The sequence below is a fragment of the Aquarana catesbeiana genome, linkage group LG02 (assembly GCF_042186555.1).
Source record: "Aquarana catesbeiana isolate 2022-GZ linkage group LG02, ASM4218655v1, whole genome shotgun sequence".
NCBI lineage: Eukaryota > Metazoa > Chordata > Amphibia > Anura > Ranidae > Aquarana > Aquarana catesbeiana.
The window spans coordinates 686,333,636-686,358,887 of record NC_133325.1 but is presented as its reverse complement, the minus strand read 5'-3'; the positions used below and the strand labels follow the sequence as shown (position 1 = coordinate 686,358,887).

General features: G+C 41.9%; 1 protein-coding gene across 3 annotated transcripts in view; it reads right to left on the bottom strand.

Moving 5' to 3' along the window:
• FOXN1 (forkhead box N1) overlaps nt 1–25,252 on the bottom strand; it is a 134,077-nt gene that overhangs the window by 21,488 nt on the left and 87,337 nt on the right. For all 3 annotated transcript variants that reach the window (XM_073616763.1, XM_073616764.1, XM_073616765.1), the window contains exon 5: nt 21,080–21,205. In XM_073616763.1, coding sequence (XP_073472864.1) covers nt 21,080–21,205 — 126 coding nt within the window. The remainder of the gene's footprint in view (nt 1–21,079; nt 21,206–25,252) is intronic.

Sequence of the window (25,252 nt, the reverse complement as noted above, 5' to 3'; positions counted from 1 at the left end):
GAATGTAAAAGGAATACTTTAAGAAAATAGTAGGGAATGAAAGTAAAAGGCTTTCTTCTAGCCCACATAACTCATTGAAGAACCTTTTGTGTACAGTTAGCATATGATGGAAAACATTTATACGGTTAGACCTTGTATAGCTCTCTTGGAACTTTATACCAGCCCTGTTGACCTTTAGGCTTCATGCACACTGGCTTACAAATCGCTGCTTCTACATGACTTTTGTGTTTTGCCTGTAGAAGCAGCTTAATGTTATCCTATGTGTCCATGCACATTAGGACGATTATAGGCATATTGTGATCTCAGAGTTTAGAGCCAGGGAGAAAAACCATTCTGGTTTGCAATTTTGATTAGAGCTTTCTAGCAGAAAAAACACTAAACATTCCTAAACTCTGTATAAAAACACTCTATATGAGCATTTGTTTCTGCCAAGGGAACTGGAGTTTTTTGTGCATGGAGCCCAAAGTAGTATTAAACCCAAAAGCAAAGATTTATAATATTGCAGATTACCAATTCTTGGAATTCTCCAGAATTTAGCTAATCAAAACCGACATTTCCATCTGTCTTTAAGTGATTGGGCAAAATGAGGAGCTGCTTTCATGAGAAATTTTTAGGTGCCATGTAGGTGCCACAGGTGCCATGTGCAGAAAGCTTCAGGCAAAGATGGAAACTAACCATAAGGCTCACTTATAATGCAGGTGGGTGTGCACTGCTGAACAAAATGGATGTATATTAAGAACTTGTCCAAACCTTAGTTTTGCACAAAAGACCAGGGCAGTTGATAAGGAAGTACAACCAGCCCTCTGGTACTGGGTCGGGGCTCCATCAGCTCAACAGGGGGGGGGGGGGTTGAGCAGCCTTGTTGTCCATCTATAACATGCAGGAGTTTTTACATAAATCCTTGTAAGGACTTAATTATATTCCTTGGGCACCATCCATCCAGCAGAGAGGCACAGGAGACAGGAGCAGAAAGAGGGTTTTACACACACTCCCCTTGGCTGTAGCCACTAGAAGTGTATATAAAACCCCTCGCCACCACCGTCATAATATGTACTCTGGTGGGAGTGCCTTTGCAGCATAAAAAGAGTGGTTGGGGGTGATAAACATGCAAGTTTTTACTGCCCACCAAACACGGGTATAAACAAGACCTAAAAGGAAGCATCCTACTGTGCTGTGATCATCATCATTATCATGATGATGATCACAGCATATTAGTTGCTGTTTGGCTGTCTTTCACACTGACAATCATAATTGGCATTCCCCGCTCAACAGCCGCACATATACATGACTCTTGTATAAGTACGGCTGCAGAGTGGGGAATGCCTTGGCCTTGGATGATTGGTGGGGCACTGTGATGGGGGAAGGGGGCCCTGCCAGATAAGCAGTATGGATCCCATGATTTTTTAACAGCAGTCCTGCAAAAGACAGTTCATGTCCTCCACAGTATGCCATCAGGTGTTCTCATTTTACCCCTTCCCCTCTCTTTTTAAAGAGAGTTTTACGCTATTTAAAGAGTCAATACATTGACTGAACTTTGTATTTGTTTTGGTGACAGTCTATTCAATGCATTTTCTTTAATGAAAAGGGTGTAAAATAATTTCTTTTCACAGAAATGACAGACAAGGACAAATACATTACCAAAGTCCTAATCATTTATTACTGTACATATGTCTTTGGTTGCTTTGAAAGGTGAAGGTAACAGATTATAAGCCTAAACAGCTGACCTGTTTAATTCACCTTTGAAGGATATGGAGGGGTGTGGACATGGGAGATCAAGGTGGAACATGGCCAGAGATTTGGGTTTTATATAAATGATGAATAGGTGCCTAGTCAGGAATTTAGACTTCAAAGTGTGAGTGTACACTAGAGGTTTATTGAGGGTGGGAAGAGGAGATGACTTACAAAGTACAATGTCATGAATTGGTGGTGTGCTTTTGTTTCTTTTCAAATAGACATTACACTTAAAGTATAAATAACTAAAGGCAATTTTTTTTTTTAGTTTTTGCAGAGAGTGGCAAGCAATTAGAACACCTGTGAGGTTTTCATTGCAGTCTATGCTCCCATTGGGGAGATTTGCCCTCTCTTGTACTGGTAACCATTATCACTGGAAGTGAAAGTGAGAGATAATCCAAAATTTGGGGTTGCCCCCAGAACAGTAACATAGGGGAAATCTTCCAATGGGGACACTAGTTCTGGTGATCCTAGTGACAACCAGGGTTTCCCTCACTTTAGAGGAACTCCCTCTAACTTCCTGTGTTGGCTACGGGACACAGATGGCAGAAAAAAACTCACAGGGGTTATAATCCTCCCTAAATCTAAAAAAAGTTTTGGCTCCACAGTATGCATGTCTATTACCCAAAGATGCCCACAGGTGGCTTCATATTTGGTTAGGTTAGACATTATCTAAAGCTAACCCTGTGTATATATAGGTCACCCATAACCTTATTTATATCAGATATTATACAGTATTTAATGGCTGAAAAGGTGAATTAAAGCCCAATTCCAGGGAACTAAAAAACTGCAGTGGGCTGCATCTGTACTGCAAGGGTTATTAGCCTGTTTTGTCCAGGAGAGAGAAGAAACCATTTTTTCTCAGCTGATCCTCTGTTTCTCTAGCAAATGGCACTCCCCCATGCTCCGGTGGTGGACTGTCCTTCGTGATCATCACATCCAATGCAGGGCTATGAATCCTGCCTTGGGCTTGATGATGTAAGGCCCAATATTCCGCTAGAGTTTAAGGGAGAAGATGCTGTGGGGAATGGTCTAGCTGTGGGATGGGGCAGAGAACAGGGTAAGTAAATGTTTTTTTTTTTTATTCCTCTAGATCAAAACCAGAAATCAATGTGATTCTAAACTCATTTTATTTACCCTAATTAAGGTATTTACCCTGCATTAAGGTAAAAAATGCCTACTATCTGTTCTAGCCCCCATCCCTAAACACTTGAAACCTCTCACTACTCCATCACTGTCCTGGCTCCAGCACCACTCTCCTCTCTTCCTGGATTCACAGGAGGCTCTGAGAGCAGCTATCAACTCACAAAGCCTGGCTCCAGAGCGTGCCCAGATGGGTGCCCCAACTTTCTGAGGGGGCACTCATAGGAAGAAAGAAAGGAGAAGCAAAAAGAGCTGGTGGAGGATCGCCAAAGAGGGGATATGTGACTGCTCTGTGCAATATTGTTGCACAGAGTAGGTAAGTATAACATCTTTTTTATTTTGACCCAAAAAAACTAAATTTAGGATGCCGCTCAGGTAGACAGGTAAAGTCCAAATAGGCCGCTGTGAGTGCAGGCAGGGACAGGGAGCTCATCCTAGCCCCAAGCTGCAGCAATGTCAAAGGAAAAGATCCATAAGCCACACATCAAGAAGCAGACCCATGTGCATGAAATAAGGTGAATGGCAACCTCAGACAGGCCACGCCCCCAATATGTTTGGCTCTACCTCTTGGAGCTTAATTATGGGGGAGCTCCATGATTAAGCTCCAAGGGGCGGAGCAAAATGCGTTGGGGTGTGGCCTGGCTGGATTACAGGCTGAGGCTGCCATTCACCTTACTTCATGCACATCGCTCTGCTTCTTGATGTGTGGCTTATTGATCTTTTCCTTTGACATCTTTTTTATTTTAACACAAAAAATTGCCTTAAGAATTACTTTAACCCTTGCAGTGCAGACACAGTCCCACTGCAAGGGGTAATATTTTAGTTGCCCAGAGTTGAGCTTAAAGTTTTAGGATTTCAGGTGTTTGCATGTGAGTGGTTGAATGTCCATTTCTCCTGTCCCCTCCATAATAAAGGAGTTCTAGAATTGTAGGCTTATAAATTATACAGAGAAAAACAATGATATTATAAAGGAGTATAGTTCTGGGGTCTAAGGGATTAAATACGTAGATATTGTATGCAAATTGGTAATAAGTGTGAAAGTCAAAATAACCATAAGAAAAATAACCACATATATATGAGCTTTCACAATGCAATTCGTTTTTGTTTAAATCAGTGTTCCTTAATGTTCCTATGGGAGTGGGAGTTTCCTTTTCAAAGATGAATCCAGCCATCAATTGTTTGCTTTTACTATGGTGGGTAGCAGGGGAGGACTGGAAACCAGTGACACACCTTTTCATATTTACCAGCCTCAGCTTTGTCTATGGCTTTTAGCTTTCTTCAGAGCCAGAGACATAACATAACCAAATGGAATGATGGGAGACTTTGCTCCGCCAGACACTGTGACTGCAAGTCTAAATAGGGAATAGTTAGCCATATAATGCTCATCACCAGTCACTAAATGTGGGTACCACTGACTGATGCCAGAATAGCGGATTGTCTACAATTACCTGGAAAGTGTTGCTGAGGTTGTTGGAGCTTTATAAAGATGCAATATAATGACATCAAATGGTGTTCTCTGTAATTCTGTGAAGTTTGTTTAGAAATTCAAAAAAGGGATTAAAGCTGAATTCCGCCACTTTCTCAAATGTGCTGACTTACTATGGGTTATGTCCAATGAGGTGTAGGCCACCTCGTGGACGTAACTCTTTTATTTATAACTGACAGTTTTACTGTTCCATCGCTCTGGCAGGAGCGATGCTGCTTTCTCACACAGCAGCTGCTCTGCCCACCCCTCCTCTTAGCTGTCCATTCACAGAAGGCTTTGTACTTTGAGAATGGGCACACATAATACAAAGTGCTCTATGACTGGGCAAGGGGAGAGGAGGCATGAGCAGAATTGTTGCGTTGGATTCTGCAGCTGGAGGAACTAGGGTATAGCAATAGCTGTACTCCCAGCGCTCAGTAAGAACGGACTTACCTGCTGCATGTGATTCTGCAGCTGGAGGAACTAAAGTATAGCAATAGCTGTACTCCCAGCGCTCATTAAGAGCGGACTTACCCCAAAGTAATCCTGCACATTTTAGAAAGTGGCTGAATTCCTGGAGTATAACTTTAAGGAAAACAGGCATATATGTATGCCACAATGAATATTTGTATAAAATATTTCACTATTTACTTGCATTTTGTCAGAATACAATCCATTATCTGTTTGAGTAATAAAATATCTCTATACCCTTGCTACGTTTTCATTTTTATTCCTTAAAAATCACATTTTCTATAAAAATGAATTTACTACTAAATGACAAGCACTGTGACATTTTTCACACTTCCTTTACAGAGAGTGATAATGATTTTAGACAGGTACTGGAAGGTACACACTTAGAACAGTCATTAATATATCCACACCTTAGATGATGACAGGATAACAACAATTCATCTTATTCCTCTGTGGAAGAGACATGGCCCAGCTGGACTGATATACACCTGGGGATGTCTCAATTTATACAGCACATTCACGCGTTTTAACTTATCTTTAGAATTTGCAAGTGACCATTTATAATCCCCAACTATTTTACATCCTGATGAAAACATGAAAGCCCAACTCAAGTCAAAAATTTTTTTTAGAGAATGATAAATGATTAGTTTGTCAATTTTTACTGCTTTGTGTGCCCTTGGACAATTTTCTGTTTGCTTCTTTGTAACAAGGGGTTTAATTACCCATCAGGGTTGCTCCACTCAGTTAGTGGAAGGGGCTTTTTGAGCCTATATAGAGAGGGAGGAGCAGACAGGTAGAGGAAGAGGGCCAAGAAGAAAAATAAGATGTAGAGGTGTAGTGACAGGGAGCACACCACCTCCCTGGAATACTTGTAGTAGGACGTGAGGCCTGCATACACTGCTGTAGCTATGGCTTGGTATGAACAATTACATCACAGCACTCCCTCTTGACACCAGTTTTTTGGAACCAAATGCAAATAAACTAGGTTTGAATATGTACCCATTTCTGGAACAGAATATCACTTACTGGAATCCCAATGCACCATTTATATGGATTGTATTATGGAGTATTGTACCACATTCTTGTAATTTGCATGCAAAAAACAGTTTAAAAGCAGTTGAATAAAAGAACCCTCGCCTTTTTATAATGCCCTGTGTAAGTGGTGGCAATATGAAGTGAGTGCAATTGTGTAGAGGCTGCAGGCAGTCCAGTACTGCTGAAAAAGCCATACAATGTGCTGCACTATGGCAGACCTGGTTGGGCACCTTGGCTTAGCCAACACCTGGGGGAATAAATTTAGTAGCAGCCGGTTCAGATTAGGAGGTGGTGGTTAGTTGTGGTGGGTTGATGGCTGGAAAGCGTCCCCTGGTGCACTAGTCATGATATCTGGAAACCCGTATTACACTGGCCTCATATAAGAGCTGGACCTGTAACCACAGTATCAGGAGTTTTCTGTAGTGATGCGTAATGAGTACTCCTAAACATTCCTATGGTCTGAGAAGTGGAACCTGTGGTGTCTGTGAATTGGAACCAATGGGACTGGTGTGGGGCTTTGGCCTACTTTCTCTGAAAAGGCACACATGGGACCTTCTTTGGGTTCGGGAACTGGCTTAACAACCTGGACTCTAGGGGGCTCACTACATCCTGTCTTTTAAATTAGTGTTAGACTGAACAATATGTCAGGGGAAATACCCCCAGTGGCAAATCAGACAAATATTAAGACATTTTTCTAGTATAACTGGAAAGTTTTAAAACCTCTGTTATGTTCTTATTGTTTGCCGCTTTGTGATTTTCCCTCTTTTCCTGTCCAGGTGGCAGGTGTTTGACAGAACAGAAATTAAAGGGAATTCAGTTCCATGACAATACAATCTCAAGTTTTCCCCCTCTCCTACATTTTTTTTTAGTTATGGAAAGAGTATGGGAGGGCTAGAACCTCTGTCAGGGTCTTTTTGCTGACTGTGTCCCATTAGGGAAGCTTTCCATCGCTTAATGTTCTGATTACATGACTGATATTTACTGTGACGAGAATGTGAGGAAATCTCCAATAGAACAACAGAAATTAAAAGGTAATGGAGCTTCTAGCCTTACCCATCTTGCTAATGACCAGGGGCTCACTTACTATTACAACATTTTAACTAGAAGTGATAGAAAATTTCCTGAAAAGGAGCCACAAACAGCAAAGAAAAAAAAAGTTTAAAGGTTTAAACTGTTATCTACTCTATCCAAAACTTAAAATAAAAAATGGAATGGAATCCTATTGTTCATCCACACAAAATAAGAACCTTTAATATACAGTAAAACCTTGGATTGTGAGCATAATTTCGTTCCGGAAATGTGCTTGTAATCCAAAGCACCCCTATATTAAAGCAAATTTCCCCATAAGAAATAATGGAAACTCATATGATTCGTTCCAGAAAGTCTATTATAGAACGGCAGCTTGCTGTGTATTTTGTGCCACATCCAATAATGAAGCTAAACAAAGAAAAGAGCCCCCTTATGGTGGACTTTTAAGGCACGTAAAAAAGGTTAAAAGTGTGGTAAATATAGTTTATTCAATTCAAATGTTAAAAACACAGTAGTAGTGTAGCAGAAGTTACGTGGAAGGCATAACAGACATTTTATACACAACTGAGGAATGCTCTTGCACCCAACGCGTTTCGGAGTGTGTATCTCCTTCCTCAGGGGTGGATATGAGCAGAAAGCATTTATATTCTAAAAAGGTATATTAAAAAAATAAATAAATAATTAATCAGTAACAGTATTCAGCAATTATATAAATGTAACAAAATTTTATCTCCATGTTCCTTGCACTTATAATATGTTGTTCATTTGGCATTCCATGTATTTCAAATTAAAAACAACAAACAGGGGACACGGTCTGTCTACCATACGAATTCTTGGTTCCAAAAGAGTGTACTAGTTTTCAATTTGGGTATTCCTGAGAAATTATTTTATCATACTCAAATGAGAGATGAAATGCAAAATTTGTTCAGGCAATAGTGGGGGAGGGGAGTAGGATCCTCCCTTGGCCTTCCAAAAAAAGAAGGGAAGGAGGAGGCCAATAGAGGGCGTAGTAATATGGTGTTTCTGAGGATACACTGAGGCCGAAAGGTGAGTCCTGAGAATTGTTTTACGGTCCAGCGATTAATGTTGTTAGTATATGGGTAGTAACTATAAGTTGCAGGGATAAACAGGTATCTGGCAGCACAGACTGGTGTCATACAGCAATGTGATAGCACAGACACCGGTCTGTGCTGCCAGATACCTGTTTATCCCTGCAACTTATAGTTACTACCCATATACTAACAACATTGGAAGGCCAAGGGAGGATCCTATTTCCCTCCCCCACTATTGCCTGAACAAATTTTGCATTTCATCTCTTATTTGAGTATGATAAAATAATTCCTCAGGAATACCCAAATTGAAAACTAGTACACTCTTTTGGAACCAGGAATTCGTATGGTAGACAGACCGTGTCCACTGTTTGTTGTTTTTAATTTGAAATACATGGAATGCCAAATGAACAACATATTATAACAATGTAAGTGCAAGGAACATGGAGATAACATTTTGTTACATTTATATAATTGCTGAATACTGTTACTGATTAATTTTTTATTTATTTTTTTTATATACCTTTTTAGAATATAAATGCTTTTTGCTCATACCCACCCCTGAGCAAGGAGATACACACTCCGAAACACGTTGGGTGCAAAGAGCATTCCTCAGTTGTGTATAAAATGTCTGTTATGCATTCCATGTAACTTCTGCTACACTACTACTGTGTTTTTAACGTTTGAATCGAATAAACTATATTTATATTACCACACTTTTAACCTTTTTTACGTGCCTTAAAAGTCCACCATTAGGGGGCTCTTTTCTTTGTTTATGATTCGTTCCACAACCATTTATTCATATAAAAATGTAGGTAGGTAGGAATACCTCTGTGGTGAAAAAAACAAAGTGTCAAAAGGGGATGCATAAAGTAGAATTCAGCAGGAGCTACAGTGTGTAAAAGAGAAGAGAGGCGCCTCTAAGTGTAGCAATATGGTTATTATTATTATTATTATTATTATTATTATTATTATTATACAGGATTTAAATACATTTGGAGACAGTCTGACAGATTGGGGTAGGGAATTCCAGAGTATGAGCGAGGAGCGGGAGAAGTCCTGGAGGCGGATATGGGAGGAGGTGATGAGGGAGCTAGAGAGCAGGAGGTCTTGGGAGGAACGGAGATGGCGATTAGGTTGGTATTTTGAGACTAGGCTAGTTATGTAACTGGGGGCAGAGTTGTGGATGGCTTTGTAACTTATTGTTAGTATTTTGAATTTTATTCGTTTTGCAAGTGGCAGCCAATGGAGGGATTGGCAGAGAGGGGTAGCAGACACTGAGCGGTTTGTAAGGTGGATGAGTCTGGCAGCAGCATTCATGATGGACTGAAGGGGGGATAGTCTATTTAAAGGTAAGCCAATGAGGAGGGAGTTGCAGTAGTCGAGGCGAGAGATAACCAGGGAGTGAATCAGGAGCTTTGTGGTTTCATTGGTTAGAAAGGGACGTAGTTTAGAGATGTTGCGGAGGTTGAGCCGGCAAGCTTTGGAAAGTGATTGGATGTGGGGCAGAAAGGAGAGTTCAGAGTCCAGGATAACACCTAGCACCCTGACATGTGGGGAGGGGTAGATGGTTGTGCCATTGCTCTTGACAGACAAGTCAGGGGAAGTCGCACGTGGGGGAGGAAATATTATAAGCTCGGTTTTGGACAAGTTGAGTTTGAGGAAGTGGTGTGACATCCATACAGATATGGTTACATTTAATGAAGGTACAACATTTAGCAACTCACATGGCTGATGATTAAAACAGGCACATCTAAGTATTGCAGGCATCCAGGGTAAAGTTGTCCACATAGACCGTCCTCCGCACTGCCGGCTCTCACCTTTGTCAGTCTGCAATCGTGACCGGGAAGACTACCCTGCAGTAGAGCGATCTGAACGCGAGGCTTGAAGCTGGATGCCTACATACTTAGATGTGCCTATAAAATAGTGTAACAAATCAGCGCAACCACCCAACAGTAAAATAAACACACAAATAATGCCTTATAACCCAGGCAAAGATGCAGCCAACACTTCCTCACAGACAACAACCATACAAAACTTCTTACAAAATGTGTAAATAAGTGTGGCGCAGCGGGTATGTGAGTGGATACTACTAAATCTAAATCCACCTATAAAGTATTGATATAAGTATGTGAAGTCTACTAATGACTCTCACACAACTCCATGTAATTACAAACTAAAAATAATGTGAATAATGAAATAAACGATAATCTCAAAAAAGCCTGGGAAACCACTTGTGCACTGTAAATATTCTTCTATCTTTGCATTGCTTTTGGTGACCTACCACCAACAGGTAAAGTGCTCGCTCACCTAAAATATCTGACCTCACTACAGAGTCAAAATAGCCTTTAATACACTCTCCCTATAGAGAATGCAGCTAGATCTCTTTATCTTCCCATCCAGGGGTATATCTGCTTCCTTTCCCTCTTCGATCCTTGATCATAGAATACTTTTATAGTGAGATACGTTTACACTCTCACCTTCTTCTAGGTGTTTAAAGTGGTACAAAGAACACTGATGGTCTATGCCAGAGCAGCAATTGAATACAGACCGTCACACATTAAAAAGTGCGGGCTCTGTACGGGGCGAAATGGTGGGAATCCACCTGTGAACCAGATGTGCCTGTTTTAATCATCAACTATGTGAGTTACTAAATGTTGTACCTTCATTAAATGTAACCATATTGCTACACTTAGAGACGCCTCTCTTCTCTTTACTACTCAGTTGCTACTTGTATTGCAAGACACTTATAAAGTTAAAATTAATTGTAAAAAATTTGCTCATCTTGTGAAACACGCTCAGACCAACTTACTTGCAATCCAAAGTTTTACTGTACTTCTTTTCTCTTGACATACTATACCGCATGTTGGGCATTCTTCCAGTTATTGCTTATGTGGTGGGTTGTTTAAAAGCAGGTAATTTCTATTTCTCTGATTCTCACAGAGATGAATATAGGATTGTATAAATTCCAACCCATCTGCTTTCACGAATCCCCCTGGTTGCATAATGCTCGTATAATCATGTTAAAAAAAAAACACCTTACTGTTAAATGGCTCTGTAATCCATAGCACTCTTTATTAGGTACATTCCGAACAAATCTAAAACATGTAATGATGAATCATTTAGATTATTAGTCAGAAGACTTGTCTCACTATCTTGTAAATTCTCCCATTTGATTCACCATTCAGGGAAATAGGCAAATACTTCACAGACTTGATAGCACATGTAAACGACTCGACTTAAAATAGAACTCACAGAACACAGTTTAATATTTGTATGTAGTTGTGCCAAACACATGTAGCAGGTAATTCCTCGTGTCTTAAAACATTTTAAGTAACTTGTCTCTTGGGTACTTTTACCTAAAATACAATCACATTTGTAACGAAAGCTACGTTACAAGCAGGGTAAAATTTGATGTGCTCTATTTTTCTATGTAAGTCAGTCTTACATTTTTTAAAAAGTTAGTAGGTGAATTTGTGGATGGGGCCTATTTGCCCATGCTGGGGTATCTTTTACATGGAGCGAGCTCATGAATGCTCAGGACCAGGCATCATGGGCCCCTAGGCAAGGTAATGCACTGGGGCCCCTACTAGGGAGATGGTTTCCGGCAGCTTGCTACGCATGTCACGGCAAATAGTGGGTGTGGTAAATTATGCTACATATGGGGTGTGGCTTTTTAGTCTAATTAGAATCAACAAATAAACACAACTAGGGAATTATCCCAAATTAAATTCACGCTCTATACATACTGTCCTACCCTCTCTACATACTGCACTCCTATATACACTGACCCTCTTTTCCCCTGTGCACACTCCCCATCTCTATACACACTGCCCCCCTATCATAAATACTTCTCCCAGCCTATCAGTGGCTTGTATATATATATGTCTGTACACAGTACAGGGCGGCTATGAGGGCACATTACAAGGAAGGCAGGAGGGTATAGTACATGGCAGGCAGGAGCACACAGTACAGGGTGAGCAGGAGGATACAGTACGGGGGGGGGGCAGGAGGATACAGTACAGGGGGGCAGGAGGATACAGTACGGGGGGGGCAGGAGGATACAGTACGGGGGGCAGGAGGATACAGTATGGGGGGGCAGGAGGATACAGTACAGGGGGGCAGGAGGACATAGTACAGGGTGGGTAGGAGGATACAGTACAGGGGGGCAGGAGGACACAGTACAGGGTGGGTAGGAGGATACAGTACAGGGGGGCAGGAGGACATAGTACAGGAGGGCAGGAGGGTACAGTACAGGGAGATGGGTTTAATACCGCTTTGATGGTAGAATAATTTATGTAGTATCTTTTATATCTGTCTGTAGTTCAGCTTCAAAGTATAAGTTAAAGAGGATCTTTAGTACTCCCCAGAAAAATTAGTCAGCAGCTACAAATACTCTAGGCAATCTGAACAGAAGTGGGAGTGGGTGTCTATCAAAACTAGGTATCTGCCCCCCCCCCCAAAAAAAGTACCCAAAAGTGATAGAGGAGGGGGAATTGGAATCGTGGAACTTCCCCTTTTGAGTAAAGTTCTGCTTTAGGTAGAGGTGAACCCTGAAACTGTGAAGCTTAATAACGTTTAGTTTACTACAGCACTGCGTATCATAATCCCATTCCCAACTAAACTTTAAGGTTGAAATCCACTAAATACATACCAGATACAACATATAAAAGGTGTGAAAAGTCTTATAGCTTATTTTCTTTAGAAAGCAGCCACGGTAGAAAAGCCTGCCTTTTGCCAGCATGCTGCTGAGAAGGACCCTTGCTCTCTGTGTGGAAGCAGTGGTCTTTCTGCCGCTATCCAACACACCCACTGCAGAGTTAAAGCGGAGTTCCACCCAAAAGTGGAACTTCCGCTCATCTGATTCCTCCCCCCCTCCGGTGCCACAATTGGCACCTTTCAGGGGGGAGGGGGGTGCAGATACCTGTATTGGACAGGTATCTGCACCCACTTCCGGGAATAGACTACCGCGGGAGTCACGCCCCCTCCCGCACCACCCCCGCTGTCACCTGGGAAACACACAGGTCCCAGGAGATAGCGGGGACCACTTAGGATGCGCAGCGCGACTCGCGCATGCGCAGTAGGGAACCGGGAAGTGAAGCCGCAATGCTTCACTTCCTTATTCCCTCACCAAGAATGGCAGAATGGCGAAGCCGAGCTATTGCTCGGCTTCGGCTGCCAACATCGCTGGACTCCTGAACAGGTAAGTGTCCGTTTATTAAAAGTCAGCAGCTGCAGTATTTGTAGCTGCTGGCTTTTAATAATTTTTTTCAGGTGGACTCCCTCTTTAAACCTTTAAATAGGGCGGCACAGTGGTGTAGTGGGTAGCACTGTCACCTAGCAGTAAAAAGGGTCGCTGGTTCGAATCCCAACCACGACACTACCTGCCTGGAGGTTGCATGTTCTCCCTGTGCCTGCGTGGGTTTCCACTGGGTACTCTGGTTTCCTCCCACACTCCAAAGACATGCTGGTAGGTTAATTGGCTTCTGTCTAAATTGGCCCTAGTATATGAATGTGAGTTAGGGACCTTTGATTGTAAGCTCCTTGAGGGTAGGGACCTGTGTGAATGTACAATGTATATGTAAAACGCTGCATAATTTGACAGCAGTCAATTTACGCAGCGCTTTACATATACATTGTACATTCACACAGGTCCCTACCCTCAAGAAGCTTACAATCAATTATTACCTTTAATAATAATAAAAAATCTGCAATCAGCATAGTTTATGTTCCTTTTTTATTGCTAAAAAAATGTTTGAAATAAAAATGTATATCCAATGCTACCGAATGAAAGCCACATCTGTTTAAAAAAAAAAAAAAAAGTATATCACATTCATAAAAGTTACAAATGTAAAAAAAGGTGCAAATCTCACACGGCCCTGAAACAAAAATATTCTGGTCTTTCTGGAAGAGGGCATGGGTCTATTAGACTGAAGTGGTCAGGATGCTGTTTTTGTGTAGCTCACACCATACATTCCAGGGTTTTTTTTTTAATCCAGCAACTAGACCATCATTTGGTCATTTAATGGTACAATTCTAGTAAACTAATTGATATCAATTAAGTGAATGCATCTGTGTCGAGAAAAATAAAGCTGCGGAAATGATCAAAGTATCCAAATTGATAAAAACAAAAACTACAAAAAACTAAATGATAACACAAAATATTGTTGTTACAAAGTGTCCATATAATTGTAGAAGCATAAAAAAATATTGAGACGTGTACTGTTCCCAGTGTATATCACTATTAAGCTCTAATAGTGCTTCCGTCCTCCACCATTGCTTTTTAACACACAGCCTCTTACCAGATCAGCATGATCTCTATATTTCAGGAGATTGTGCACAGCATGAGATCAAGGTCTTTCATATCCAGCTCCATTCAGCTCCGTCCAGCTATGCAGCGGCACTTGTGCAGAGACAGACTGCATGCTCACCGATGAACTTCTCAGCTACCACCCCTCAACGCAAGAGCTCACCACTGACCTCAGTAGTATCCCTTGGTCTCAAACCATGGAGTGTGTATAGAAAGAGAGGAGACTCATCGTGCAGTATAACCAAACAGTATTTAATAAAAAATAAAAAAGTTTCACTTTCAAGAAAAATATTTGTAGCACTCTAGAGTTTAGGCATGGATGCTCCTCACAAATATGCTTGCCAGGAGTAGTTATCTTGGTTGATTGCTAGAGATCTATTTATTTCTCCATGTTTGGCCTTGTTGCGCTTTTCTCTTCTACCACTATGTAGCCGGGTACTTGGTGGTACTAGATACAAGAAGGGCAACGCAAGGTCAGGTTATGGGTATATGGGGTATCTCAGCAAATGGGCCAGGATTTTATTTGAATCCCTTAGCCTGCTGGTAGAGCCTAAATATTCGGGTGGAGTCGAGTGATCAGTGTTCTGTGCCACCTGGACAGCTATCTGGGTGGACATGTGTCGTATTGCCCGGGCTGCTAGGCCGGAGATTGGGCCTATCCAGGGGGCGTCTGCCTGCTAGGCTTTCTGAGGGCCTATCCAGAAGCAAGAGAGCAGTGCAGGGTTGGGATTGCGGCTTGCAGAACCTGTCAGTGGACGGGGGTAGAGGGGAAGCTGTCGCTAGGAAGGGACTATCCGCCTTATTACCAGGGACCACAGTGAGTAACTGAAGCAAGTACTGGAGTAAAATTCTCACCAACTGGGGACAGTGAAGAATTGGGAAACTTCAGTGGGAATCAAGCCAGAGACCCAGCCAGTGGAGGTGATGCTTCCAGAGCAGCCTTGTGTGTCAAGCTAGGGACTGAGCAGGCAAGCGTGGGTAAAGCTTGAGAGGTATCTAGAGTGCCAAGCTAGGGACCCAGCAGAGAAGCGGGGATGACGCTTGAGGAAGATACCACCATGAAGAGTGAAGGAGCTCAAGAGATTGAGTGATAGTGAATCAGTGGGTCTAGTGAGAGACCAGGAGTTCAGTGTATTGGAGAACTACAAGGAGCTATTGTAGTGAGAGTGAAGGAACTGTTAAGTCTTGTGTTTGGATCTGTTAAAGACTGTTGCCATAGGAAACAGGATTCCTGCACATGCAGATGTGGCATCTTGCTGAATGCCTTTCCTTGAATGGCTGTCCTCCTATTGAAGTCTCTGAGTCTGCCAAGTAATCTTACAACTACCTAAGGGTGTCCTGGCCCTAACCCTCTCTCCCCCAAAAATAAAAAAAGGACTGTTAAAAGAAATAAAACCTTTTTTGCATCCAAGAAGTGTCTGGCGCCCAATAACTTTAACCAATATACACCCACTATGCCTCACAACCTACCACATACAGAAGGATGTCAGCTATCCCTGACCCTAGCGGTTCTCATCAGACCAAAGGAGGCCTGAGACCTTGCTACAGATTAAAAAGAGGAGCTTTGACGTCAATGCGTCCTGGACTTGATGGTGGAAGCCGCAGTCAGATCCCTCTTGTTTTTAATATATTTCTTGTAAGTGCAACTTTTTAATTTTTTATTAAATACTGTTTGGATATACTGCACAATGAGTCTCCTCTCTTATTGTAACACAATATTTTTCCTTTTCTGGATATTTTTTACTAAGAAGGTGTTATCATTTATTTTTTTGTAGTTTTTGCACGTCTTTTTTTTATCAATTTGAATACTTTGATCATTTCAGCAGCTTTGTGTTTCTCGACACAGATAATATCACCTAGTTGATGTAAATTAGTTTACTGGAAGATGTGTGTTAGGCCAGGTTCACACTGGTACGACAAACGCTCCGACATTGGGAGCTCATGTCGCATGACATGTGAAAATAAATGTTTCCCTATGGGAGCCGTCTTAACTGGTCCAACACAAGTCGGTCCGACTTTGAAAATGCTCCCTGTACTACTTTGGTCCGACTTTGATCCTACTTCAGTCCATTGACTATCATTGAAGTCGGATCGCCGTCTTGCATGATCCGACTTTGGCATCCGACTTGTGCTCTGATGATCTTGAGGGGGAACTCCACGCCAAATTTCAAATAAAAAACCAACATGAGTTCCCCCTCCAAGAGCATACCAGGCCCTTTGGTTTGATATGGATTTTAAGGAGAACCCCCTACGCCCAAAAACGGCGTGGGGGTCCCCCCAAAATGCATACCAGAGCCTTATCCGAGCACGCAGCCCGGCCGGTCAGGAAAAGCGGTAGGGACAAGCGAGCGTCCCCCCCGAACCGTACCAGGCCGCATGCCCTCAACATGGGGGCTGGGTGCTTTGGGGCGGGGGGGCCCTGAGGCCCCCCCACCCCAAAGCACCTTGTCCCCATGTTGATGAGGACAAGGGCCTCTTCCCGACAACCCTGGCCATTGGTTGTGGGGGTCTGCGGGTGGGGGGCTTATCGGAATCCAGGAACCCCTTTAATAAGGGGGCCCCCAGATCCTGGCCCCTCACCCTATGTGAATGAGTATGGGGTACATTATACCCCTACCCATTCACCTGGGGAAAAAAAGTGTCAATAAAAAAAAACACTGGACAGGTTTTCAAAGTAATTTATTAGGCAGCTCCGGGGGGTCTTCTTCCAACTTGGGGGGTCTCTTCCGACTTCTCTGCGCTCTCTGGCCTCTTCTCCCGCTCTCCGGTTCTCCTCCGGCCTCTTCTCCGCGCTCTCCGGTTCTTCTCCCGCTCCCTGGTATCTTCTGCCAGGCTCCTCCACTATCTTCTGCTCTTTTGCCGCTCTTTTGCTAGCGGTGGCCCGGTCTTCTCCGTCGTCTTCTTCCCTCTTCTCTTCTTCTGATGTTGACACGACGCTCTTTCCCACTGTATTGCCGTGTGCGCGGTGCGCAATGACTTATATAGGCATGGGGTGTGATGTGATCTGGTGATCCCGCCCCTTATGACGTCACCGCCCGGGGCATGATGGGACAGTGACATCTTAAGGGGCGGAGTCACCGGATCACACCACCCGGTGACCACGCCCCATGCCTATATTAGTTGTTGCGCACAGGGCAATACAGCAGGAGAGAGCATCGTGTCAACATCGGAAGAAGAGGGAAGAAGACAATGGAGAAGACTGGGCCACCACTAGCAAAAGAGCGGTAAAAGAGCAGAAGATAGCGGCGGTGCCCAGCAGAAGATACCGGGGAGCGGGAGAAGAACCGGTGAGTGCGGAGAAGAGGCCGGAGAGTGGGAGAAGAACTGGAGAGCGGGAGAAGAGGCCGGAGAGCGTGGAGAAGTCGGAAGAGACCCCCCAAGTCGGAAGGAGACCCCTGGAGCTGCCTAATAAATTACTTTAAAAACCGGTCTAGTGTGTTTTTTTATTGACACTATTTTTTCCTAGGTGAATGGGTAGGGGTACAATGTACCCCATACTCATTCACATAGGGTGGGGGCCAGGATCTTGGGGCCCCCTTATTAAAGGGGGCTCCCGGATTCCGATAAGCCCCCCGCCCGCAGACCCCGACAACCAACGGCCAGAGATGTCGGGAAGAGGCCCTTGTCCTCATCAACATGGGGACAAGGTGCTTCGGGGTGGGGGGGGCCGCAGGCCCCCCCCGCCCCAAAGCACCCACCCCCCATGTTGAGGGCATGCGGCCTGATACGGTTCAGGAGGGGGGGTGCTTGCTCGTGGCCGGCCGGGCTGCGTGCTCGAATAAGGGTCTGGAATGGATTTTGGTGGGACCCCCACGCCGTTTTTCGGCGTAGAGGGGTTCCCCTTAAAATCCATATCAGACCGAAGGGCCTGGTATGCTCCTGGAGAGGGAACCCATGCCGTTTTTTTATTTAAAATTTGGTGTGGAGTTCCCCCTCAAGATTCATACCAAACACAGTGCATGGTATTGGCGGGGATCCAAGTCGGATCCCTGTTCATTGAAAGTCGGACAAATGTCGGCTTCAAGTCGCAGGGCAAAGTCGGATCCAAAGTAGGACGGCTGTCGTGTCACACCAGTGTAAACCCAGACTTAAAGTCACTACTCTTTTTTGTGGTTACATATCACTTGTAGTTCATCTATGTGTGCACTTTTTACTTTTGAGTTTTTTTTATCTGTTTATATTTGCCCGATTTCCAGTATTCAGGAAATTTAAAAGTGCAGCAGTCTGTTTTGTATGGTTTATTTGTATATTTTCAGCGCAAGGTTTATTTTATATATTAAATGGTACAATGCATAGTCTCCTGTATAGTTAAGCAGCTTTCAGGAAAAATTACTAAATATTATAATAATGTGATCAGATTTGAGCCTTGCAGGTTAAGGCAATAAAATAAAAATAAAAAAATCACATTTCTGTTTCCTAAGTTGTAAAGATTTTTCACTGCTTAGCGAATTTACACCAATATACACCTTGCAGCAGGACAGCTCTGAACATTATGAAGGAAATCTCCTTAAGGCCTTTAAGAATGGGGGATACATGATTCACAGCTTGTCAGGCTGCCAGTCTGCAGGTGGATACAGTAGATACTGATAACAGTAGAGGATAGCATGTTGCAGCTTGTCAATGTTATTCTTCAGCCTAAGGCATTTCTTTGTTTACTTGTGTTTCAATGACTTTTGCCAATGCGCTGTAGTAATACTGGCATCAGACCTCATAAAGGGAGGTACCTGTTCTTCATTTTATAATTATGAAATGTGATTTCAGCAGTATTGACTTCAGGACACCTACAATGTTGAACAATACACCTGGAACAAGATGATAGACGGTAGGCTGGGAGAAGACCTATGCAAATAGCTCTCTATCATAACATACATGGATGCACCCAGTTTAGAAAAAGAATAAACAGACAACATCATCCATCATATAAGGATCTTCTAGAATTTTAGTATGCTGCTACTAGGTAAAGTCACTTCTCACTTGTTATCTTCTGTGGAATAGTCAACACTGTACACATCTGAAGTCCAGCTTATAGAAATTATATAGGGCTGTGTCATATTATGTAACAAAAATTCAATACTTATTGAATGAAAGAATGTCGCCATGTATTATCTGAAACACATGCGCATCATTGCTGTGTCTTTGAAACATACATGAAATGACATATTTACCTAATCCAGCACAACCAGTAAGTCACATAGTAGTCGTCTACATGTACCTGTATGTCTGGTCCTTCTTCTGTGTAAGCATCCTGGGTTTCTGGGGTTGCCCGTGTCACTTCCCAAGTTCTAAGCCCCATTATTGAGCAGAAAGGCTGCAGATTTCAGTTACGGGCCAATAGTGAGGTGAGGCCAGCTTTCCACCAAATTGTCAATTTGTTGGCCAAGTGTTGTCAGAATGGCTTGTTAGTTGGCCATTAGACTATTTCCCAATTGTTACCCGTCTATGTCTGATTTGTACATCTTATCCTGATAGGTTGTTCCTTGTGCAAGCATTTCCACCATATCATTTTTTATTTTGCACCCATATTGTTACAATTACCAATCCCCCCCCCCACCCCTCCACCCCCCCCCCCCCCCCCTTGCAATCATTGCCTGTTTTTTTACATTTGTTGTCCATGTATTGTCACAGTTGTCTGTTGGTTGTTCAGAAATTATGCAACCTTTCTCTATTCATCTCCGCTTGTTGCCTTGAGTAATTGGAGACATGAATTGTGATTTTTGCCCTGAGAGAGTAGTAGAATTCAAGTTAAGGATTTCTGATTGTAACTCAGGAAAATCCCTCCAAGTGTCAAAAAATGAAGCTCAGCAATTTAATGTACGCTCAGAAGAGCAGAAGCTGCTGGAATATCAGTGAAACGTCTTCCAAATTACAGATCAAGTCCGGTCAAATGTTTTAACTAGTACTAGCTGGACCTTTGTCTGTGCTATAACAAAGCCTTTTTTCAAACCTTGCAAATTGGGGTTGAACTAAATGAAACAGATTAGATCAATGCATTACAAATAGGTGTCATCTGCTTGTAGAATACATCCATAAATAGCTCTGGAATAGATTTAGCCATTTTTAAAGTTAGCGATATTAAAGTCCAATTTTATTTTGTAAAATGAGATGCTGATAGCAGAACATACATGCTCTTGTTTTTTTTTGTTTTTCTGTGCGTGCTTCTCATACTGTCCCCCAGCTGGGCTGACTGTCCTCAGGTATGTGGACTTTCCCTGGGCCTTCTGGGACTTATGGAGTTCTATTGGAGTCTCTACTTTGTACACGCTCCTGTTTTTGAACTATAAGCTCATACCCGCACACAGGCAGCAGAGAACCAAAGACATGCCTCTTCTCCTCCTCCACAGTGGTGATTGACAGCTGCTCCAGAGCTTTGGTTCTGTGACTCTTGCTCTGCTTGTGTGTTTTTGGCTCTGGGAGCAGTTGCACGTAAGCTTGTAGTTTAGAGTGGGAGAGCATACAAAGTGGAGACCCCGGCAGAGCTCCATGGGTCCTGGCAGGCATGGGGTGCATCCACATACCTGAAGTCAGGTAGTGCGGCCAGGGGACAGTATGAGGAGCAATTACAGAGGAGCAAAAAAAAAAAAAGGGAGCATATAAGTCCTCTAAGTCCTGCTATCAGCATTTTTTTTAACATAAAGTATGGCTTTAATTTCACTTTAAAGGGAAGCTTTATTAGTTTTATTTAAAAAAAAAAAACTTTTTATATATTTTTGTCATTGCTTATATAAAATATTGTCAAAATGTAGTGACAAACAAAAAATAGTGAGAAACAAAATCTCTTCACATTTCTAGGACTCGAAACTGAAGATCATATCATAGCAGAAATGTGTGCAAAAAGAAAGAACTCACCTGTGGAAATGTCTGTGGAGTACAATAGATCTGCTGTGTTGGAGATTGGGACCAATACATCCTCTGCTCTTTCTCTTGTTGTCGCATAACCAAAGAGTGAGGCTTGAGTTTCACATCTGAGCCCAGCTACAAAGGAAAAAAAGCTTTGTAATATTTGGTTTCCATCACCATTCTAGTGAAAACTAAATGCAATCTGAATGCATTTTCTTTCATTTTACAGTTCCAAAAAAAATAATTTTTCAGATGGTTGAAACAGGTCCATTTTTAGGTTTTTAAGACACAGGTTACTGAATTTGTAAAGGTTTTCCTGAATGTAAACATGAATGAAAACAGAACCTAAACTAGTAGAGGAAGCCATTATATTGATTGTTACGTGACTTTGCTTTGAAGCTGTAGCTAGCTTTATAGTTTTCTAGGCTGCTTTGTAGCTGTATAAGCTTTACTTTTTTATGTAATTTATGCCTCTTGATGCCAACTAATTTATTCCTGCTGAATCATTATTAGACGACTTTGACAGCCGAAGCTCTAGCTGATATTAAACACATTTATTATGTAAAACTGGGCTAAAAGTAATGCCAAATTTTACAAAACCCAGTCTTCCCTGCTCTTTGTTTTGCCACACTGCACAGCTAACAATTATTCTTATGCACAAACAGGGGTGGCAAAGACTCTTAAAATATAACTCCATCCTGGATTAAAGTGATACTAAAGTCTCATTTTTTTTCTTTAAAAATAATAAACATATTATACTTACCTGCTCTGTGAAATGGTTTTGCACAGAGCAGCCAGGACCCTCCTCTTATGGGGTCCCTCTTCGGCGCTCCTGGCCCCTCTCTCCTGTTGAGTGCCCCCACAGCAAGCAGCTTGCTATGGGGACACCTGAGCTGCAGCTCCGTGTATCCATTGAGGTGCGGTTCGGCCCTGCCCCCTCTCTCTTCTGATTGGCTAACTGACTGAGTGACAGCAGTAGGAGCCAATGGCGCCACTGCTGTGTCTCAGCCAACCAGGAGGGAGAGTCCCGGACGGACAAGGCACTTGCGCATATCGCTGGACAGAGATGGGCTCAGGTAAGTATTAGGGGGGCTAAGGGGGGCTGCTACACACAGAAGGCTTTTTATCATAATGCATAGAATGCCTTCTGCCTTTACAACCGCTTAAAGTATCTCCAACTTCCAGCTGACTGTGGAGTGTGGGCAGTGGAGGCAGGCGTTCGGACAGTTCTTCTTTCTCCTTTTGCTTTGTTTCTGCTTTTTCCTCTCCTTGTTTTTGTTCCTTTTTCTTTTCTTTGTCTTTTCTTTCTTTTAATTATTACTTAATTAAGTATACTCATGGCCCATGCCAGTGCACCAGTGGGTGGTGATGAAGTATGGTTTCTAATATTTCCCCGGGCAGGGGTGTGCTGAGTGGTATTGCTGTTTGCTTTATAAGAACCTTTTTTCTTTATGTTGAATTTATATTTTATATGGCAACCCTTCGTGTCAGAAATATTTAGTGGTATAATATTTGATTCCCCTTTTATACCTGTTCTTAATGTTTTGATATGTTCCACCTGCGTTGTGGTCCCTATTCTTGAAAACTTTCAATAAAAATATTGAAACAGAAAATATAACTCCATCCAAAACTTTTAGTGGAATCATTAGATGTTTGTGTCTGCTTAGTGGGGATCATAACCTCATTATATGTCCTGGAGACCTTTGCCACCAGGATAAAAAGTAATGGGAAATCCAAAATTATACAGCTGTGTAGGAGTGAAAAGGAGACCTTTGGACACTTGTTTTGGTGACAACTGTCCTCTAATTTTGAGATATTACCTTACTTTCTGTGGTGTGTCTATAGTAGGTAATTCTTCCATTCTGCCCACATTTGCAAATTGGGGAAAAATTGCGGTAAAACCCGTGATGTGCTTTTGGGTGCCCTTTATTCCTAATGGCACCCCAAGCGCTGTGTGATTTTGCAGCGATTGTGACAGAATCATGAGAACACATGACTTTAGCTTGTCAGCCAACAAGGAGCAGGAGCTTCTTTGGGTGACAAACATGCATAGGGCAGCCCATTGAAGTGAATGGGCTGCCAAATGTGTGGCAAGTGAAAACGCATGAAAATCGCGTTTACAAAATCGCAAGCGAGAAAGCTTTCTTCTTGTTGTGAGATATCTGAACAGGGCCTAAAGCATCCAATTAGAGGAGCCTTTTCTCAGTATTCCTTGTAGACCTGCTATGGAAAAAAGTTTCTGGGAGTTCAGAGTACACCTCAGAGTTTATTTTATAGTACAAATTGTTACTGTATAAATTTATACATAAGTTCAATAATCAACATTTCATGCAAGGAGATCATGCACAGGTGTGTTAATGTGACAGTATGCAGTCAGAACAAGGCTTTGGAATTTTGGGAGCATGCATGCTATTAAAGATGAGATAGATGAATGGAAAAGCATGTTTAAACCCAAAAGCAAAAATGTAATATATTGCAGCTTATCAGTCCTTAAATGTAGTAGTTGCATTCATTTTCTTTTTTCTTTTTTTTTTTTATTTGGTTATCCTGCCACTAAGACTTTCTGTCCGTAGATGACAACACTTACTCACTGCTCTGTATCTATGCAGGAGCAGCTTTTCTCATTATTTGGACTGCAAACACTTCCCCCTTGCCTCATCTCTATAGGGGTGCTTTGTAGTTCACACAAAATAGCTGGGAATGTCGATAACATTGTTTGAGATTTCAGTTTTGCTGCACAGGCAGTTACAAGGACACTGCATTAACAGGGCAAAAGAAAACTAATGGATCCACCTCAAATAAGGACCGGTAAGCTGCATTATATTACATTTTTGTTCTTGTGTTTTTATATATGTTAAGTACAGAAAGATTAGTTTAGAATCACAATCATACAACATTCACCAGTATAGTCAATTTTCTTCTGTTAAAGGGCTGAATTTTAGTTTTTGTAAAAACTATAGTCTTCTGTCTTGGGCCCCAAAGTTATTCAATTAGCCCCTTTTGAAAATATGATAAGGTTTTTTGGCCATGTATAGCATTAAGTAAGCCTTACTACTAAGTCATTTGACATTTGAAATTATTATACTACAATATGCAAGCAATGCAGTGCTTAAGCTTTGTCAATGCATGCTGGACCACTTCAATGCACCTCTCATTTGAATGGGTTCCATCAGACCTATGTGGAATGCTATGGCTATAGTTTCATAATATTATGCTACGGCTGTGGTTTATGGGTTGGTAAGGCTTCCTCTCCTAATAAATTCAACCCAATACACACAGTCAGTCTCAAGCAAACCAGAGCAAGAACCCTTCATACCTGCCCCCAAAGATGCTGAAACAGCGGAAACATCGTCATCTATCCACCAGCAGAATCCCAAAGCCAGCTGACATAAAGCAATAAGAGAGTTTTATATGGAGTCACACATTAACAGAAACCAAACTCAAGGAATACACAATGGATCCTATTAAATTATTCACGTAGTAAAAAGTTAAACTCCAAGCAAATAGATAAATAAAAACTTTGAATATATATATGTGAACTATATTACCTGTAATCCAGACACCCATGCCACACTGCACAGCCAGTTCCTGATACTTATTATGCAAGTTTTTTTTTTTATTGCATTTAGCAAAACAGTCTGATCTAGGACAGGCCCAAGCTTCTGATTGGACAATAAAGTAAAAGCAACACAATAATGTTGTCATCACTGTGCTCTACTGTCCTGTACACATATTTGTGCAAGCAGAGCCCTAATAGGCCCAGAGGCTCAGGGTGATGCTGTGCAGAGGATTAGAGGAGGCTACTATCAAGACAAATTTAGTTTCTTATGCTTGTTCCATGTAAAATAAATGTAATGTTTATTTAATCAAACACAACTAAATTAAATATATGGTGTTTTTTTTTTTTTTACATTTTTTAACTAGCATTTAACTTTCACCCCTAAAAATGAAAATTACCAGACTATATCAAATATAGACTGAACGTTTATAACTGATAAAGCATCTTACCTTATGAAAATTGGTGGAAAAAAACTGTATTTTATGTCATCTGAATTCATGATTCATTGTATAATTTCCTAGCAGTTTATGCAATATTGTAATAAATACTTCACTTACAATGCCTGGTATTTACTGTGCATTGTTGGTTGAAGATATAGGATTTAAAATTGTAATAAAATGCAA